Source organism: Lepidochelys kempii, chromosome 24 (genome assembly GCF_965140285.1).
Source record: "Lepidochelys kempii isolate rLepKem1 chromosome 24, rLepKem1.hap1, whole genome shotgun sequence".
NCBI classification, from domain to species: Eukaryota; Metazoa; Chordata; order Testudines; family Cheloniidae; genus Lepidochelys; species Lepidochelys kempii.
The window spans coordinates 9339464-9360228 of NC_136403.1; the positions used below are offsets into that span (position 1 = coordinate 9339464).

The 20765-nt window shown below is 43.7% G+C and overlaps 1 protein-coding gene across 3 annotated transcripts in view; it reads left to right on the forward strand.

Moving 5' to 3' along the window:
• The first annotated feature begins 2473 nt into the window (after positions 1-2473).
• DEDD (death effector domain containing) overlaps positions 2474-20765 on the forward strand; it is a 39670-nt gene continuing 21378 nt past the window's right edge. The window contains exons 1-2 of one of the 3 annotated variants that reach the window (XM_073323244.1): positions 2474-4444; positions 19071-19469. In XM_073323244.1, the coding sequence (XP_073179345.1) occupies positions 19145-19469 (325 nt within the window). In that variant the 5' untranslated portion in view covers positions 2474-4444; positions 19071-19144. The remainder of the gene's footprint in view (positions 4445-19070; positions 19470-20765) is intronic. The other 2 variants (XM_073323243.1, XM_073323242.1) reach the window with 2 other exon arrangements.

The following is a 20765-nucleotide window of genomic DNA, read 5'->3' on the forward strand; positions in this document are numbered from 1 at the left end:
AAGGTCTGTTCAAAAGCATCTGGAGGTCTGGATTTGGCCCGCAGTCCAGCTACTGACTACCCCTGCATTACAGGTTATGAGGTGCTCAGATAGAATGGCAAGGGCGGGGTGTCATATTGGTAGACAGCTTTGGGCTGCATTTTAGTAGTTAAAGAAGACCTGATTTGGTGTTTCTCAACCTCATGCCATATAAAGGAGAGGCACATAGGGCAAAACTCTACCTGTAAGAGTTGGCATATTTGTTTTGAGCTGTCACTCCACCTATATGTAGCTGAGCTGGAGTTAGTGCTGGATTGACATCGGGGATAACATGTTTCAGAGTAACAGCCGTGTTAGTCTGTATTCGCAAAAAGAAAAGGAGGACTTGTGGCACCTTAGAGACTAACCAATTTATTTGTTAGTCTCTAAGGTGCCACAAGTACTCCTTTTCTTTTTGGGGATAACATGGAGTCTTTTGGTCATTGAATCAAACTGTTCTGATCTTTCCACCACCCTTTGTGGGTAGTGGGGACTGGAAGAAATACGTCTGAAGTCATTCTGTAGCCTCAACACTTGGAGTTTGGAGCTAGTAAGCCATGGTCAATAGCTACTTCTTCCAGAATGCCAGAATGAGACTTTTAATTTTTTTCTGACCTGCTGAGTTATAGGGCTAGTGAAAAGCAGAATTTCTACAGCTGATTATTAATATATTACAGGAGCATCTGGAGAGTCCAAGCAAATCAGGGCCCCATTGTGTTAGGTGCTGTACAATCGTATGGTGAGACGCAACCTCAGACTCAAGGAGCTGACTAGCTAAATAGACAAGACAGATAAAGAGTGGAGGGTGAAACAGAGTCACAGAGCAGGGAAGTTATTTGCCTAAATACCAGTGGTTTCCAGAGAGGCATGTCTCTTTTTCAGACATACACTGCCATTTATACAATACAATGCACACAAACAGCTCCTAAGCACCTTTCTTTGTAGCTGCCTCATCCCTATAAACCAGAGTAACTTTTTTCCCAGCATGCTTTTCTGGGGGCTAGCCCTTTAAATTTGACAGAGCCAAATACCAGCAGCCCTAAAATGGTGATTTGCCACTGCACTGGGTTGCTGGCTGCTGCTTCTTCTTCTTCCTTTCCAATTGGTACGTATTAACCCTGGTTTTCCTCTGCTTTTTCCCTTCTTATTTCTGAGGAGCTGATACATTCTCACAGTAGATTAATGACAATTCAGACCTTAAGGCCCTGATCCTGCTAGAACTGACTAGTACAGACCCGGCTGCAGTCACATATGAAGCTGGGTCTCTGTTATAAACAAGGAATATTTGACCATAATATTAAAATATTTAAAAATTTTAAAAGAAATGCATATGGATCTACATAATAATTCTTGGTTTCAGAGTAACAGCCATGTTAATCTGTATTCGCAAAAAGGAGTACTTGTGGCACCTTAGAGACTAACCAATTTATTTGAGCATGAGCTTTCGTGAGCTACAGCTCACTTCATCGGATGCATTAGTTCTTCTCTAGCACTTCTCAACTGTAGATCTCAAAGTGCTGTCAAAAGAAAATTAATGTAAATACTATTTATCATCTACCTAGGGCCTGATCCTCCAAAGACTTAACTGTAGATCATAGAATCCTAGAAATGTAGGGTTGGAAGGGTCCTCAAGTCCACCTCCCTGTGCTTAGGCAGGACCTAGTAAACCTAGGACCTTCCCTGACAGGGGTTTGTTCAACCTGTAAGGGCTGGTTTAGGCTTAGCTTGTTCGGGAGGACTGCTCGCCGTACCTAATGTCAATAATGGCTAGTGCTTATATAGTTTAACTTAGTTAAACTCATGTCTTTGCAGGATTCGAGAATTAGATTGTGAGCTCTTTAAGGCAAGGATCATCTTGTCTGTATGGCTGTGACCATGATCTTAGCGCATTGGGACCTTGCTCCCTGCTCGGGATGCCAGACACTCTCAGAACAGAAATAAATAATAACAATGATCCCCATATTACAGATGGGGAAACTGAGGTGCACGGGCAGTGACATGCCCAAGGTCAGTGGCTGGGCCAGGAACAGAATCCAGGTCTCCTCATTCCCAGCTCACCCATCAGCCCTCTTTCTAAACAGCAGTTCATAACAATATTCCTGACGGTAAGGCAGGCAATAGCAAGAGAGGCAATGGCCCGGTGTTCACTGGTGTTGGGCACTACGCCTGTTTTGTTTAGATCCTAATAAACACAAGGGAACGCTGACCAGCGGCGTTCCGCGAGCCGCCTCAGGAGCCGACCCTACTTTCCCACGTGCCCATTTGCCCTTAACAAAGATGGTAGCACTCTCCCATTCTCTTCAGTAGTGTGAAGTCAGATCCCGGATGTGCCGGCCCGTCTGCCCTCTACCAACATGGCGGCCGCCTCCCCATTCCCATGGTTTTGAAACCACCCACGAATACCCCGGATGGAGCCGCCAGCCTCCCTCCACAAAGATGGCGGCCGTGCCCCCATTCCTTCCTGTGGCGGTGAAGGAAGGCGGCGGGACCCCGGATGTACGCAGCCCCTCCTCCTCCCCCGCCCACTCGGGAGGAGGTGCCGGTTACCCGGATGTTGCTCCTGCTCTAGCGGCAGCGGCCGCCTCCCTCGGACGGGGAGAGAAGCTGACGGATCCAATATGGCCGCCCTGATCCTGAGGAGAGAGTGAGAGGCCTAGGGAGCCCGGGGCAGCCCCCCAGTCCGACAGCAGCAGCCCCTGGGGGCGGGGAAAGGAGGAGCGGGGGGAACCAGCCCCTGCAAAGGTCCAAGCTCCCCCCAGCTCCTGCCACCCCCCCGGGCCCTGGGTGTCCTGTTCTCTGGGGGGAGGGGCAGCCTCTAGCTGATCCTGGGGGGAGGGGAGCACTTGCCATAGCCCCCCTCTGCCAGCTCCCACTGAGCCCCACCTCCTGGGGTACGGGGGGGATGGGGAAGAGAGGGTAGAGAGCAGGCAGCTAGGAGGGTCCCTGGGTTGATCGTTGCTGGGGAGGAGCGAGCCATTCATTTCTAGCTTCCCATCAGCCCTCTTTCCCTGGGATCTTTATTTTTGTTGGGGGGAGGGAAAGGGGCAATAGAGCTGGAGAGAGACGCATGACAGGCAGGTGGAGAGTCTCAGGGTGGCTTTTTCGGGGGGAGGGGGAGAAATAAGCCAGTTAAAAACATCCACATTTTCCAGCTTCTCATAAACCCAGTTTTCCTGATTTATTTTTTATCTGAGGAGGCAGGATTAAATGTGTATATTGACGTGTGGGAGAGGAGGGGATCGTCTCTGTGGGGGAGAGTTGCAGAAATTAAAACAAGACACTTTAAAAACCTTTTCTCAGCTTCACATTAAACCAAATTTCCCTGGCCTAGGAAGGGAGAGAAAAGGGGGTCAGGGACAGGAAAGTAGGACTAGAACTGCATATTGAAATGTGGGAACTGCTAGGTAGTTATAGCAAATATTAGTTAATAAAAAGGGAGGAAAGAAGCAATCACAGGTAAAAAGCAAGCTGTGTGATGACATTAAGCATCTTCAGATAACCCTATTTTGGTGGGTTAGTTATATTTTGGGAGCTTATTTTTAATTTCTGGGGGAGTCAGAGTTTTAATTTTTTTTAATATTTAAAAAGAATGTAGGAAGATACAGCTGTAAAAAGTGGGGAAGAGCCTTAAAGTTGAACAGCTGCTTGGCAAGCCAGTTTTCTGAAAATTTAACCCCCAATTTCTAAATCTCCTGCTTTTGGAGAGGGGTCTGTTCTTTGGGGTAAAGTAGTATTATGGGAAGAGTGTGTGTGGGGGAAGACAAGCACTAAAAGTAACAATCACAATTAAAAATAAAAAGGAAAGTACAGGTTGAATTTTCAAGTATTTCGGAGATTCTAATGACTTTTTCTTGGTTATTGTGGTAGAGTCTCTACTTAAATTTCCCAGAAATTCAGTTAGTTCTAATAAAACTAGAACAAAATAACTTGGGAGCAGAGGAAAGTAGACAAACCCTCCTTTTAAAAAAGAGATCATCTCTGTTTTTGCAAGAGTGGCAAAGGAACTACTAGTAATAAGGAAACAGAGACGCGTCAAAGCTTTAGAAAAATGTTTTTAAAAGAAATGACCTAGAGGGTGCAGGATAGATTTTGGATCTTCCCCTCCTCCCCTTCCTTTTCTCAGTGGGGTGAGATAGATGGGGAGATTTTGGCATCAGAGTTATTAGGAAAATTCTTTAGGCAAGTGTACCTGCTTTAATACCACACTCTGATGCTCTAACTGTAGAAGTTAGGCTTCCCTGACACGAGAGCCATACTGTAAAATCATTCACAAAGAGCTTAAGCTGTTCTGCTGGGTTTTTTGTTTATTTAAAAAGTAAAATAAAAGGGAGGAATAGAAGACTCCTTAAAAATTCTTGTTCAGCCCCATGTTCGAATCAGTGCAGTAGAGCGGATATAAACAAGACAAGAAGAGCTTCAAATTAAGGTTGGTCTCTATTTTGTCTGTATTTATATATCATTTTATAATACGCTAGTGATTCATCCGCTTCAGTTTATCTTCATAGGAGGTTCTATTACTCCATAAGTGGAGATATTGTGCCTTGTGCTGGCTTCTGTTGTGTGAACTGACTTAGCCTCCAACTGCCCAGCTGATGTGTAAAAGTTTCTCACACTGTGTAAGCCTTAAACCATTGATTCATTTAAAACTGAACATGTGATTTGAGGGAGGGGTGAGAGTGTGGTTTTCAGTCCAAGACATGATACTAATTGCTAGGACTGAGTCCAGTTGCTCTTGGTTTAGCTTCTTGCCAGCCTTCTAGAATCATAGAATAAAGGAGAATGCTAGAAATTCCATGACTTGAAACATTTAAAACTAGACTGGATAGTGCCCTAAATGAGCATTTCCTAAAGTGTGGTGTTACACCTCCCTAGGGTTGTCTGAAGCTGTGTGCACATATGTGTGAAGAAGACATATACCTTAAGGTGGGTAGGCCTTTAACAACACATGGCACAGTTCTGTGATTAGTTTCATTTTCTTGATGGTGGGATTCAGCTTCCAAAAGTTTGAGAAACGCTGCTCTTAGACAAATACATAGCAGAAAATTCTGTCCTGGAGATGAATGGGAAGGGAGGGTGGATGAGAAGTGGCTTAATATATCAGACATCTCTGACCTCTTTGCTTATATAAACAGGTTTTTGGATAAGGTTGGCTAGACTTGAGAAGTTTTCACAGTGTGGTCCAGGTGATAGAGTACTGGGCTGGGAGTCTGGAGATGTGGGTCCAATTCCTGGCTCTGACACTGATCTGCTGTGTGACTGTGAGCGAGCTGCTTCACCTTTCTGTGCCTTAGGTTCCTGATCTGTAAAATGACAGGTTTCAGAGTAACAGCCGTGTTAGTCTGTATTCGCAAAAAGAAAAGGAGTACTTGTGGCACCTTAGAGACTAACCAATTTATTTGAGCATAAGCTTTCGTGAGCTACAGCTCACTTCATCGGATGCATACTGTGGAAAATACAGAAGAAGTTCTGTAAAATGGAGATGATACTGACCTCCTTTGAGTTTGCTGGATTGGGACGATGCTGTATTAGAGCTCAGTAGTATATAAATAGCCAAAGCGCTGTTCAGAATACTTATTTTTCAGAAGAAACTCTGGATTCTTAGTTGAACTTTCATGTAGCCTTAAACTTGGGGTCCAAACTTGGGCTCCTGATTTGAGCCTAACATTTGGCTAGATCCAGCTTTGAAGCCCACTCATTTAAACTAGCGTGCTTGGTTAGTTCTGCTGTCTGTGGCTCCTTAGGTCCTGCCTACGCTATAACTTTTAACTGAGTTTGTAACTAGTCCTCTGGCTGTAAACATAGCTTGTGTCTATGCCCAACATGGTTATATTACAGTTGTTAACTCTGGTAGCTGTTACGCCCTTGCCAGCAGCCTGGGCTACTGCGTGGCTGTTTTTCTCTAACTGTTCTGACAAACTTAATTTGCTTTGTAGATGGATTCTCTCACTGTGCCTGTGCATCTCAGTTGGCTGGTCTTATCCTCCCAGTTTTCTGCGTGGTAGGAAGTATCTGAGTGCATTTCTGTATGTCTTACTCCTCTGAGTGTGTGTCCTACTGGCACTCCATCCATTGCTAAGGCATTATAGGAGAGCACTTGGATACTGTGCTGGTTAGTGGTATAAATACCTGAAAAGAAAACGGCCTAGTTTTCCCATGATACACTGATCCCATGCTGCCAACCATGTTTGTAGTGTGGATGTGCAAACAGGATGGATATGTGGTTGTGCTGTGGGGAAAAAAAGCCTGTTGCATGGCCACAACCATTTTTGCTGTAACCTGGTTAGATAAGGGTGTCATGACCAGGAAGTGAGCTGTAGCTCACGAAAGCTTATGCTCTAATAAATTGGTTAGTCTCTAAGGTGCCACAAGTACTCCTTTTCTTTTTGCGAATACAGACTAACACGGCTGTTACTCTGAAACATGACCAGGATACAAAACCATGGCTGTCGTTATAGTGTAGACAGTATTTTAAGTTATTTGGCGTTGGAGTCTGCCATGGAATGGGCGTGTCATATTGAAAGCCATCTCTGGACTGAAGAAGAAACTTTTGAAAGGACTACTTTAAAACAGTGGGTCACCCCAACAGGGTTACAATCACTTTGTCTAACAGTGTAAACCATGTTTTAAAAACTTTGGCTACACTAGTTCCTTCTCTAAGAGCCCTTCTCTAACCCCTGTCTATGCTACAGATTGAACCACGTTGATTATAACAGGTTACTGGTAAACAGTTCCCAGCTGTACTAGAAAACTTGTAACAGTATTTGGAAGGTGAATAGCACAGGTGCAACAGGCTTTTTAATAACTAGCCACTGAGCAGGACTAGCTGATGTCGAATGCCCATGTCCTGCCTGCAATACAGTTTAGAACCCCAGTAATTCAATTTCAGCTGTTAGCTGTGTAACACACATTGGGCTCAATCTAGTTCAATGCAACCATTCAGTGGCATTTCTGCCAATGTACAGAAATCTCCATACTGTATCAGATCAATGGTTCCTGCAGTCCAGGATCCTGTCTCTGGCAGTGACAAATACCAGTTGCAGAGGGAGGTGCAAGAAACTCCATAGTAGACAATTATGGAATAATACAGGTTAGTGATTGGCTTATGCCCTGAAGCAAGAGTGTTTATACCTCTGATATTTAAAAATAATCCTATCTAATGTGCCTGAACTTTATTGAATTGTTGTTTGCTTGTCCATACATACCATGCTTCACAGTTACATTTGTTTGCATTCTGGCAAAAATCAGGCAGTTCTCCTATCTTCCCTTCCCAGATGCCATAGGTAGAGGATTGTGGGTGTCTTTCAGGTGATGTAGTCCACATTGGGGTATCCGGTGCTTAGAAGCCGGAGAATTAAGAAGACTTGCTAACCTTGTTATACACGCATTTAAGTATTCTAGTCTACGCGGCAGAAGAACCATCCAAGAACCTGATTGCAGCAGGCCTGATGATCACGTTGTTCGTCTCATGTGCAGGGTTGAAACATTATGCCACATGCACAGTTGGGAGCCATGTGTTAAATATGTTTAAGCTTGGCATGATTCAATTTAAATAATTAATTGTTGGTAAATGTCAATTTCACCTGACACACAGAACAGCTAGCAAGCATGGCCTCCACAACATCTAGGGCCTGTAGAGATCCGGTGTCCCTGGCCCAGGGCTATGCAGGGAGTCCTGTGCAGTCCCCTGTCGTGGCTGTGGCTCTACCCGCCCACCTGCTTGCTCACTCGTGGCTGGGAGTATGGGGCCTATTCAGCAGTGGGATGGTCTCTCCAGTGGCTGGAAGCTTGTCCTTCTCTTCATGAGTCTGGCCTGGGGTCACTGCTCTACAGCCTTTCCTGTGCCCGGGTGTCTCAGGCCCTGCTGTTAGCACTAAGAGCTCCCTACAGCCCCGCTGTCCATGCTGCACTAATCCAACCCCCCCTTAATTTCCTGCAACTGCAAAAATTAAAATGATTAAAAATGAAAAAATTCTTACAAATAAAAATAATTATTGTGAAGCCTTACAAATAAAAAACAATATTGTCAAAATTACAAAAATAATCAAATTTTGTCAAGCCTAAATATGTTGTATATAGGCACTCAAAGGCTCTAGTGTGATTTTTAAAAATAAGCTATGCTATTTTTTGTCCTACTTTTTGATATAGAAGGCCTTAAGTTAGCACCTCCTCCATCCCACCCCCCAAAAAAAGTTTTGCTTTAGAAAGATCGGGAATGCTAACTGTACAGTGTCTTTATTTGTACTGGGTCTCAGTGATGCTGGATGGGAATGGGCCAGAGACACACAAATTGGGTCACTGGTCAACAGCTCACAAACCCAGACAAATAAGGAGTGTCATTCACATACCATAAATTAGCTTTCAGGCGGAGCACTAGAAAGACATGCTGATTCATAATATGGAACCAAGAGACGGAGGATTCTTGATGCTGGAGCTTATGGAACTTAGATACAGACAAAAAATACTGTATTGGTCCTTTTGAGTAAAGAATTAGGGAGTTTATGGTGGTTGTGATGGTTTGGGAAATTGAAGAAAAAGAGAATCCTCGAGGAAAGAGACATTTTTAGTATTATAAGAATAAATAATTGCTTCTGTCCTTCCAGAATTTTGCACTTATATAGTTAATTGCATTTAAAAGGGAAAGGCATCTGTTTTTAAAAAGACCTTGTCAACTTAATCAAATTTTCAAACCAGGGGTTTGCCTTTTTTCATGTACTCTGGTTTCAAGTAATGTGTAAGGGCAAAACAGTTTTGCAAAAACTTAAGTATGAGAGTATGTGGATTAGGGTTTACGGTCCTGATCCTGCAAAGACTTTTCCACATGCTTAACCTCATGCACTGGGTGTAGTTTCACTGAAGATTAGTGGAACTGTTCGCGATGTGTAAAGTTAAACATGTGCATAAGTCTGATGGATTGAGACCTAAGATTGCCATTACTGATAGGGGTAGGGATTCGGGGGGAGGGGGTTTGGGGAGGGTGTATATAGCGGTACTTTGTCTAGTGTCAGTTGAAGTATTTCCCCTGTATAGTGGGCTTCCTCTGGTTTTGTGAGTCTTTCACTGTACAACAGATGGAGAAAGCAACGTGTTTTAAAACAAAAAAACTAATAAAGTGTGATTGTAAAACTAAAAGAATAGGCAGGGCTGACTCAGGACTGGTGGAGAAGCTGAAACTATCTGAACCTTGATTAGATTTCAAAGTTGATGGTGGCCCTTTTAAAAATATTCCTTGTGTGTTACTAGTAAATTCCTGAATTATGAAAACAAGACTTAAAAAATACAATTTACTCTGCAAGAGGTAGAGCATTAAGGTTGACTTTAGAACATTAACCTTCCATTTTCTGAGTTTTATGCAAAATCTCAACCTAAGGTTTGCACTTGTATAGCTTTTAATATATTGCGTGCTTGCAGTTTTCATGTATAAAGGGTACCATAGATCTGTTGTCCCATGGAATAATTTTTTGGCCATTGTCTTAATTTAAAAAGTGAGTATTTTGAGAAAACATCCCAGGAATCTGTGTGTAGTAATAATCTAGTCTCCTAATATTATTTGAGTTGATCTATTGTAGAACATATGTGACTTAAGTAGGGTTGTGGGGTTTTTTTGGGTTTTTTTTGTTTTTTTGGCTGTTCAAGTTACTTATTGTACCTATGTCTTTCTGAGTAGTGTGGAAGGAGAAAAAAAACAATAACAACAACAAACTCCTTCATTTGAATAGGGGTGTGTGTGTGGGGGGGGAATAAATGTTTATGTACTGGCTATTAAACTCAGTAATAGCTAGCCAGGCTGTGATGCTAGAATGATCAGATACTTTATACCATGTGTGCTGGTGCAGTGGTGTTTTTGTAGCCATGCCATAACGGGCTTGTCTTACTCGGTTACAATGAATACAGTTGAGTTGTACCTGTACATCCTCTTTCTACAGAATATAGCCATGTGGCTCAGATAGATGCTTGCAAGTACATGCACCTGTGTGTGTTTTTGTCAGTGCATTCTGGGAGAACCTGGGCAGTTGTCTAGTGCCTCAGAGGGACAGAGTGCCCAGAGGATATGTGCGCGTATAGTGTCAGCAGCCTGTGGACAATGTGCTCCTCGAGCATGAAGAACTGGGAGGAAGGGGGAACTGCCAAATCAGTCGTACATGCTCACTGCCAGTGGTCTTGCGTATGCTGCAAAATAAGTGCTATGAAGTGTTTACAGGAAAACAACTCAACATGCCAACAGCATATTAAAGGGATACCATCAACTTAAAATCACACTTCTGCATGCAATTTTTACCCATTTTTGTTACAAATAATAAAACATCTAAGATCACTGAGTAAAAGAGAAGAACTCTTCTCTGTTTTTGCCGTTTTGCTTCATGTATTTTACAGCAGTTTTTATAGTTCACTTTCTCTCTCCTGCTGTTGTGTGAAAGACCCACACAAACAGGGAAACGTGTTTTAAAAAAAATCTCTAAAATTGGCTGGAAGAGTTGGGACAGGTGTAAGACACGTAACTACTACTTTGTAATTAAACTTTTGAAACTGGCTGCCTCTCCAGTTGACTGGGTCCCTTTAATCATGTGGGGTGTGGACACAAACAATTGGAGCAGATCTTCACCTGCTTTGTTTTGGCAGGAAGCTATTCCAGTTTGAGGAGCTGGACTCACTTCCTCTCCTCCTCCCCCCCCTCCAAAAAAAAAAAAAATCATGCCACTTGCTTGTTGCAAACTGGGATTAAGAACTGTCCTGTACAGAGGGTTTTAGTCTTCAGTGAGAGATTCTGTTTCCCATCCATACACCCACACCTTCAATCACAGAGCAGCTGTAAAAGATCAAAGGATTCTAGTCCTTTATATACATGCTACTGTACAACAAAACAGGTTGCGTTCTCCTGGGTGGGTGACTTCGAAATTGGAGGAGAGCAGAGTTGGAGGGGAAGTGGAGTGTCTTCTATCCTGTACACAATGGAAACCCCTGATTAAAGTAGCCTGAATACAACAGACTTAAATGTCGTTCTGGAGTATTGCAGCAATGAGAAGCTGCCTGCTGGGACTTCAAGAGACTGGAGTTTTTGTGCTGAATTTTCATTTCTGTCCAGAGTGTACAGCATAGAATTTCCTTATGCTTATTAATTTTTTTAAACTTTGCACTTAATTTTCCAGGTGTTTGGTACTTATGTATATATAAAATATACATACATGCCTTTGAATTCTAGAGTAAGGGGTTGTGTTAATTTAGTTTATACCTCAAGTAGATTTTATAAATCCTAATGTCCCTAGAAATGACTCATGAGAACAAAAATACTTATTTAAACAAATTGTATGTATGCATATGTATATTTGGCATTCAAACCTTGCCCTGCAGTCTTGGATTCCCAGATTCAGCATCAGGCCTAGAGCATGGGAACCAGGAAGTGAAACTTGAGTAGAAACAGAGTGAAACTGAAGAAGTGCCCATAATAAACAAACGGCATAAATGGGGAAAAGCGAGCTAGACTTTTAGAGTTGGTTTTTTAAAATATGTTTGTAAAACATGGAAGGTAAGTTATTTTCTTGATAGTGCCCCTTAAACTGACCTGAGTGTGCGGAGGCTGAGAGTGCAAATTATGTACAACAGGTGCTTCAGGATAGAAATTTGGTTGTATGGGCTGTCCCCATATCTAAAATGATTAGTGTTGCCACTCTAGTCTTTTGTGGTGTTGCTGCTCTTGGTGGAGTGTGGGAAGGAGGAGGAAAATGTTACTGTGTAAGCTGCTAGGTACAGTCTAGCTAATGAATTCGGCTGAATGATACTTGGCACTACTTTGGTGTCATCTCTATAGAGATCTCAAAGCATCGCACAAACACTAAGACTTATGATTGAGGAAGGCAAGCGTCATTCTCCCCTTTTTGTAGCTGGAGGAAACTGAGTCACAGATTATGAGCCTACACCCAGTGAAGTCAGTGGAGCAAGTCCATCAGCTTCAGTTGGGTTGGGATCAGATCCTCAGTGACACACACAAGGTCATTAAGCGAGTGTGTGTGGATCCCTGCTGCTTGCTATCTGCAAGCTAGGCACTTCTGCCTTCTGCACTAGCTGCAGGCAGCAGAGAGGGAACTACTATAGTTAATCCACTTGGTCATGAAGAGAAGTAGTCACACAACAAGCAAAGGGTTGGCTTGCCCAAATGCAGCAGAAAGAAAACTTTATACTACATCCAGCATGTGGAAGGGGTATGTACGTTAATGACGTGGTTCTTAAACTGCTGTAGTTAAAGCAGTATGACCTTCCTCAGTGGATGTGGTTGTATTGATACAAAGGTGCTTATTCCAGTATAGCAATCCCTGTGTGAAAAGGGGAATAAGCAGTACTGGTGTAAAGTACCTTTATATTGATATAACTGTGTCCACACTTGGGGGTGCAGTGCTATAACTATTTTGGTTAAAAATAATCAGACCCCTGACCAAAATGGTTATACAAATATAAAACCTGTGTAGTCCAGGCCTAAAAGCTGGAATATATTGTTGGCCTCTACATATAACATTGATTGCTCATTTTGAAATATGTTTTTGGCCACTTTTGTTACAGGAATTAAAAAAAAATCACTATCCATTGCAGTCTTAATATTTCACACTGTTATAGCATCTTCTACCCAAGGATCTCAAAGCACTTTGCCTTAACCAGTAAAACTTCATGGTGTCCTGTGAGTTGTGGAAGAAGTATTTAGAGATTGGTTTGCTTACTGCTGAAATGCACTCCTTTCTGGGGTGGAACGTGAGTGCACCTTAGCATCCTGTATCAACAGCACACAGCACGTCAGAGCAGAAAGTGAATGAGGTTAGCCCTTACAGCTCTTATATCTTCAAAGTGGTGCACAAACATTCATTAAGCCTCACAACAGCCTGTGAAGTAGGTCAGTATTGTCATCCTCAGTCGTGAGTCATTGATGGAGCCAGAAATAGAACTTAAAAGATTCCTGTCTCTCCATTCATGCTTACTCCATCAGGCCATGTTCCCTCTCAGAATAACGCACCTTGGCAGTGCCCACCCTCATTTTGTTGAAGTCCCCGCATTCTGTGAGTTGGTAGAGGGGTGCCCTCTTTCTATATCCCCTTTTTGTACCATGCCGTGACCAACTTCTCGTTCTGTCCGTTTTCTTTCCCTCCTTTTTTTCTAGTTGTCTCCATTGCCTCCCTTCTCTAAAAGGCTATGTGCTACTCAGGGTGATCGTCCACTGACTCTCTGGGTTTGGACCTTGTTTTCTTGCACCCGAGTCAAGTGCCACAGGGCTAGAGATTGGGGGATGGAAGGGAAACTTGATCAGGTCAGCTGCTGCCTGCAGCCCTGTGTGTGAGCTGCTTCAATGGCCAGCTGCAGTGGGGGAAAAGACTGGTGGTTTTCTAGGAGCCACCACCTACAGTCAGGGGAGCAGGTTGCAGTGGATGGAGGAGATGATCCAGGGTTCTGCAGTTTTCTCGGCCTCCACTGCTCTTTCCCTTTCCCAATCTCCAAACTGGTTTGATATCCCTGGGCCTGCTCTCCCAGGCAAGAAAATGTTGCTGTGTCTGTGGGTTGAAACCATAAGGCCAAGTTAGGGAGACTCCGTAGTTAATGTCCTGACTCTTGTGAAAGGACTGCTCAGGACCTTGGTTTGACATGTCACAGGAAAGAACAGGAGGAAATCTTGGACACAGACTGTAAAGGGCCTGCATTCTTTGAAGGAAACAAAAGCGGTTTGATTAAATGAAGCTGCTGGATCTCCCCAAGCTGGCAAATTGAACATCTCTTGATGTTTCACTACTTTTGGTTCTCTTTTAAAATGCTGGCTCTCTTCAGCCCACCACTCATTTGAGAGGGGTCTCTTTCCCGTGGCTTTTTTACTGCTTGCTTTTACATTCTGTTACAACCTCAGACACACATCTCTTGACTTAGGCTGTGTCTTCCCTGCAGAGCTAATTCAGGCTCTTATTTGGCTGTTTCCCCTAACTCCCCTCTTGCCCACAATCACATCCCTCTCATCTGTGCTTGGTGCTTTCACAGCTTGGGCTGGCTGGAAGTGTAGGTTAGAATTGTGTGCTGCTTTCAACTGGGCTGATCTGCCCGCTTTGCAGTGAGGATGCAAGCTAAACCACTTGAGTGTTTCAATGCTCCTCCAATGCTTTTCCACAGTTTCCCTCTGTGCACCCAGAAGGACAGACAAGTTCACTGGGAAAGAATCACAGAGTGGCTCAGCTTATTGCAGCACAAAGAACCATAGGATATGCCCCTCAAAGTTCTAGTGACGCACTTGAGTGTGTTCAGTACCAGTGAGGGTGCAGTGATTTGAGCAGGGCTTTCTTTGGTTGCTCACACCCATGCTAGGCCTGGGTGCTGATCACTGGAGTTAATAGTGCAGTGAGGACATCCCTGTAGACGTTTCTGATGGTAGGGGTGTCATTGACCTTGATGGAAGACCCTACAGTTGAAGTGTAGACATGAGTTAACTTACACTAACTTTATTTGAAAAGAGTGCGGGTGGGTGGGTGGGTGTGCACACCCGCGCATGCCTGTGCACACACGTGCACTTTTAATTGGAGCGTGAGGATTCCATAGCAGCCCTGGAAGAGATTAATTCCCAGACAGCATGAAAAGTGAGAGGAGCTCCTCTGTGGTACAGGTTTTTGACAGTTAAAGGATATAATGCTATCAGTCCCCAACTGTTAGGCAACTGTGCTTCAGCATGGTCATTTTCTTGCTGAGAGACAGGAGCAGGAGGTGGAATTAGGAGGTCTCTTTTCTAAGATTTTAATTGGCAACATATATACACTCCCTTGGTGGAGACTTTGAAACAACCTTTTCTCCATTGTTTGATCTTTACTTTTAACAGTTGCTACATCTAAGTCCAGTGTGTACCTTGTAAAAGTACAGCTCCTTCAGGAGAAGCTGCATCTCAAAAGAGATAAGCAGGGCTTCTGATTTTAGATTTTAACCAATAAAACATCCCTCCCCCAGTATTTATTCAATAAACACCAGAAATGGTTACTCAATTCATACTGACCTCACCTCTTTCCTAGTGCAGTTTGTTTATAAATGTGATGTTCCTGCTCCTTGGCTCATATCTAAGGGCTTGTCTACACAGAGCAGTAATGCGGGCTATGGGGATTGATTTCTAAAGTGCATAAAGATGTTCCACATGAATTGGTCTGTATGGACCCTACAGGTTCACGCTCGTAACATAGTGCTGTTTGAAACAGGACTACCTGTATATACAAAGAGATCCCTGAAACCTGCTGATTTTTGGACGGCTACATGGAACTCAAAAATTAGTTAAAAAAATATATATATTCCCCCCCCCCAACCAAATTAAATTAATAAACTCCAAAAACCAGAAGCCTTCAATACAAGCCTTTTTAATGTCTTTAAAATGTTCCCTTGTCAGTTTCTTACGGCATTATTTGTTCCCGCAGTGTGCTTTGTGCTCTGCAGTGCCTGCTTCCAATCTAGTGCAGTCTGTTAAAACAATTCAGACATATGCAGTTTTTTTTCCCATGTAGCTTAGCAACTATGGAGGACAACCTTCTCTGAAAGGGGTAGGCAAAAATAAATCATATAGATGCCTCCCATCAGAGCCCCGGTGCAGCAGGGGGCAGAGATCGCACTGTGTGTGACCCAAAATAGGGCATGCAAAGCATTCTCTGCCTATCCTAAGCAGCCTACCTTGCCTACAAATATCCATGCTGATGATATGCAAACTTCATATTAGGTGTAAAAGCTATGTAAAAGTAATCGTAAGTTTATTTTTTTAAAGGACAAGTTCTGAAATTCACAGCTATCGCTGTCTTGGTCTGTGAGAACTTTTCAACTCAAAATTGTCCTAAAACTTAAATTTTGCTTTAAAAAAAAAACAACAACAACCTGTTGCTTCTCTTCTCCTCCTCTCCCGCTCCCCCCCAAACCTTCCCTTGTAGTGAGAACCTGGAAGTCAAGCTGATTCTAAACAAAACCATAACTGGCTAAATGGGGCATATGTCAAGATGAGAGAAATGCAAAAAATAACACTGCAGAAAGAAGGACCAGGAAACTGGGTTTTTAAAAGATTATCTGTTTTAATAATTTAAGGTGGAGTTTTAATATCGACAGGGAACCTATTTAAAATATGATTAAATTCAGTCCCATTAATGTACTTAAATATTGAAAGGGCCTGTCTTTACAAGGTCTCAACGCTGAACAACCTACCATGGGCAACTTTCCTTAGCTATGTTAGTGTCCAGGTATCCTCTCCTTTGATCACTTTCAGAGCATGTGTAGGTGGATAGGGTTTATGTTCTCAAAGCTCTGAGAATTCCCTCTTCTCTCCCCACCTGCCCCCAGATTGGGGACTTGATAGAACTCCCTTGTTGGAACAGGTCAATGCTACTTTTAATCAGTTATGGGTATGAGAACATTAAGATGCAGACACCTACCAAATCAGCTGCTCTACACTGACAGCCCCTGTCACCATGGGAGTAATGTCTGGGCATCAGACTTAGGTGTCTGGCATGGCAGGGTTTTCCCAGCCTTTTGGGGCAGTTTTATAGCAGGTGAGTGTGCATAACTGAATGGTAGACAGGTGACATAGACTAGTCTAGAGATTCACTGAAGCAAGAAGAAAAGGAGTACTTTTGGCACCTTAGAGTCTAACCAATTTATTTGAGCATAAGTTTTCGTGAGCTACAGCTCACTTCATTGGATGCATCCAATGAAGTGAGCTGTAGCTCACGAAAACTTATGCTCAAATAAATTGGTTAGTCTCTAAGGTGCCACAAGTACTCCTTTCTTTTTGCGAATACAGACTAACACAGCTGTTACTCTGAAGCAAGAAGGGGTCACAAAAGTCTGTTCCCATCTGATTTTAAAAGTGAAACAGGTTCTTGCCAATACTTGACATATTGGGCTTGCTGTTTCATTGTGATACCAATGGCTGCTCTCAATGATTTTATATATTTGATGGCCTTTATCGTAAAAACCTGCTCATAGGCCTTGGATGGGGCCATTAAGCAGATTCTGCTTTATCTCCGTAGTTGGAGGCACTACTGTTAGATGCAGGGGTCGTTGCTGGAATGGAAAAAGCTAACTGTTCACTTGATTACTTGCTTGGATTCCTTTAGAATACACTAACCACTTCAGGCATTGTAACTTGTATATATGCTTGCTAGAAGGTATTTGGGATCATAATAGTTAAAGATGGTGTCACAGAAAGGCTGGTCCCTGTAAATGAAGTAGGTTCAGTGCCCCCTGTGCCAGGACGGGTGCTTCCATTTGGCTAATTAAGAGTGCTGGGCAGTATTAAGCTGTTCAGCCTGGGGCTGTTCGGTATTAGGAAGGGGAGTCCCCATGAGTCAGAGCAGACTGGTTCAGTCAGGAGGGTAGATGAGAGCTGCCAGGGGACTGTAGGAATCCTGATAGGAAGCAGGAGGTATTTCCTGGGGAAAGGCTGAAGGCAGGGAGAGCAGCAAGAGGGGTTTGCTGGCTGGCATCCCCAAGCCAGAGAGCAGAACTGAAGGAGCACCATAGAGAGTTGCTTGCTGGCTCTAAGCTGGAGGGGTAGGGGAATGGGGATGGGGGCTGAAGTGGAGGGGCTTACTCACAGGGCCAGAGAGCTGGACCTAGCAGAGCCATGAGAGAACTGGGGAAGTGAGGGATGCTTCCCTGGCAAGAAGGCTCCCCAGCAATGAAGTTGTGGGTGTTCCCACTGGGAAGAACAAGGGTGCTCTCCAGTTGGAAGGGTTAGGGTGGCTATTCTGGTACAAGGACAGGAGAGAACTGACAGAAGAGCCAGGGTATGGTGAGAGATGCCAGGGCAGTGCTAGGGAGCTGGGGTGTGCTGAGGGCTGCTGAAGCTGTATTTGATGCTTTGTCTGGACTGTGGTGTTGTGATTTATGTGCCCAAGGGTGTGTGTGTTTCTCTTGTAATAAATTAAATGTAAAAGGGCTATGGGAACTAAGTCTTTGCACTGTTTCTGGCGACTCTGAAGGAGGGAAGCCGAGGCAGGTGTGCCTGTTATGCCACAGCCTGTCACTCAAGGTTGGGCAGCCTGATGACTGATGAAAGACCTGCAATACAATTAATTTATATTCCACCCCTTGAAGGGTTGGATAGAGTCTGTGCCATACATTTTGCACCAAGTCTCTCTCTCTCTCGCTCTTAATCTAAGTCTTACACATGTGCAGGTGGCAGGATGACAAATTACCAAGCAGGGTGAGAATTGAGCCATATGGTGTGAGTGGGAGGAGGAAAAGTTAAACTACCTTAACCTCCATGAATGAAATGCTTCAGTTGTGCTAGTATTTAGAGTGGGGAACTAGGTGTCAGGGCTCCTGGGTTCTCTTCCTAGATTTGCCACTCGTCCATTGGATGGCCTTGGGCAAATCGCTTACTCCCTCTATGTGCCAGAGTATTCCTCTGTAAAAGAGAGACTGCACCTTTCTCAGAAGGGAAACTGTGAAACTTAATGTTTAAAATACTTTGAGATGCTTAGATGAAAAATGATATAACACTTTATATTGGTCTATAGATATGTTCATGCTGGCCATTCAGCCATGGGAGTAGCGTCAGTACCTGGCTAGATACTCCATGGAAAGCTTCTCTCCCCCCCTCCTTCGTAAAAAGCCGAAGTATGTTTTTTGCATTATGTCTTGAAGGCCAGTAGACTGGTCTCTAGTGAACAGCAAGATGGAGTGATTTCCAGCATCTTTATAGGAGGAGGAGTTGGTAGAGGAGATCAGATATAGAGCTGGTGATCAGGACTCCTTGTTTCTATTTCCAGCTCTGACACAGACTTGTTGTTTGGCCCTTGAACACACTCTGAGCCTAAGTAACCCCACTTTCCAGATGGGGGAAATATAATCCTGCCTGATCACCGTAGGGACTTAGGTGAAAAGCACTATATATAGAGAGGTGGGAAGTATTAGCATGAATATTATGACTCTGCATAAGGAGGATCTGAGCACAGACTGCTCCGGATGCAGGAATTCAGACAACGATTTTCATTTAAGTATCTTGTGAAGAGTAATTAGGGAACAAACCCAGCAAAATTCTTGATTAAAGCCTGTGGGACCTCTTTATCTTCCAGGGTTGCAGTGCTGCGAACAGCCCCCCAATCCTTTGGAATTGGGTGGCACGTGGCAGGATCAGCCGTCGTGCAGGATGGACACCTTGAAACGGAGTCGAGCACAAGCCTGGCCAGAGGAGACTGGGGACAGGGAGCATGGACTCTATAGTTTGCACCGCATGTTTGACATTGTGGGCACTCACCTGACCCACCGGGACGTACGTGTGTTGTCCTTTCTTTTTGTGGATGTGATTGATGACTACGAGAGGGGGATGATCCGCAGCGGCCGGGACTTCCTGCTGGCACTAGAAAGGCAGGGCCGCTGTGATGAGACCAACTTCCGCCAGGTGCTGCAGCTGCTGAGGATTATCACGCGCCATGACCTATTGCCCTATGTCACGCTGAAGAGGAGAAGGGCCGGTAAGTCATCTGATCTGTGTCCTAGGCTGCTCTTAATGCTCTATTGAGAACTTTAGAACTCTGTTGGCAGTTTAAGTCAAGCTGCTGCTGCTTTGTGTTGCTGAGAAGTGAGATAAGCCTGTCTGCGGCTGTCCAGTGACCATGTGGGCAATGGTCTGTGCTGCCGTGAGGGTCAACCTAGTTGAGTTCTGAGGGCTGTTAAGATAACTTGTCCCATCAGAAGCGGGGTAGACCATACAGTAGAATCTCAGAGTTACTAACACCAGAGTTATGACCAGTCAACCACACACCTTTCATTTGGAACCGCAAGTATGCAATCAGGCAGCAGCAGAGACACCCCCCCCCCCCCCCAAAAAAAAAAAAAAAGCAAATACAGTACAGTATTTTGTTAAACATAAGGTACTAAAAAAATAAAGGGAAAGTTTAAAAAAAAAAATTTGACAAGATAGAACTTTCTGTGTTTGTTTCATTTAAATTAAGATGTTTAAAAGCAGCATTTTTCTTCTGTATAGTAAAGTTTCAAAACTATATCAAGTCAATGTTCAGTTGTCAACTTTTGAAAGCACTACCATAATGTTTTGTTATGAATATACCGGAGTTACAAACAATGTTCATTCCCGAGGTGCTCATAACTCTGAGGTTCTACTATATTATGAAGATGAGCAGCAGCAGAGAAGTGTCCTGAAAGGAATCCCTACTGGTCCCCCTGAGCCTAGAAGCATAATGGGGATGGTGGAGGGGATTAGTGTACTGGTGTGAGATGCTCAGACAAGGAATGTGGGGGAGCTGAGATGGAGATGCCTGCCTCTTTCCTCCGTTTCTTTGCTTACCAATAGCAATACCATGCAGGATTTCAGTGACTGGTCCTGCCACCCTGAGAAGGTACAAATTCACACACTTGAGAAGCAAAGAAATCCTGAAGTATGGTAGAGTCTAGTTATAGTTCCCACATGCAGCAGGGTTTTCCATTTTCTCTAATAGCTGAGAGCTGTAGTGTGGTCTCCTGTTGCTAATGCTTTGTTACTCCTACAAAACAAACCATTAAATATCTGTTAGTACTTGGATAGAGATAGGGCTGCATATTTGCCATGTAGTCATGAATAATCTTTTTTAAAACAAAGCAAAATGAAGCTACCATATTCATTTATTTACAGAAGTTTTGCGGAAAATATTCCTTTTTAGACTGAAGTCTCTCACTTGGTGCTGTCCCAGCTGTGAGAGTCTTTTGGAAAAAATGGAATAAGTTCAGTTGGTTTTGATGCTTGTATGTGTAAGGTGAGGATAGGAATGGCAAGC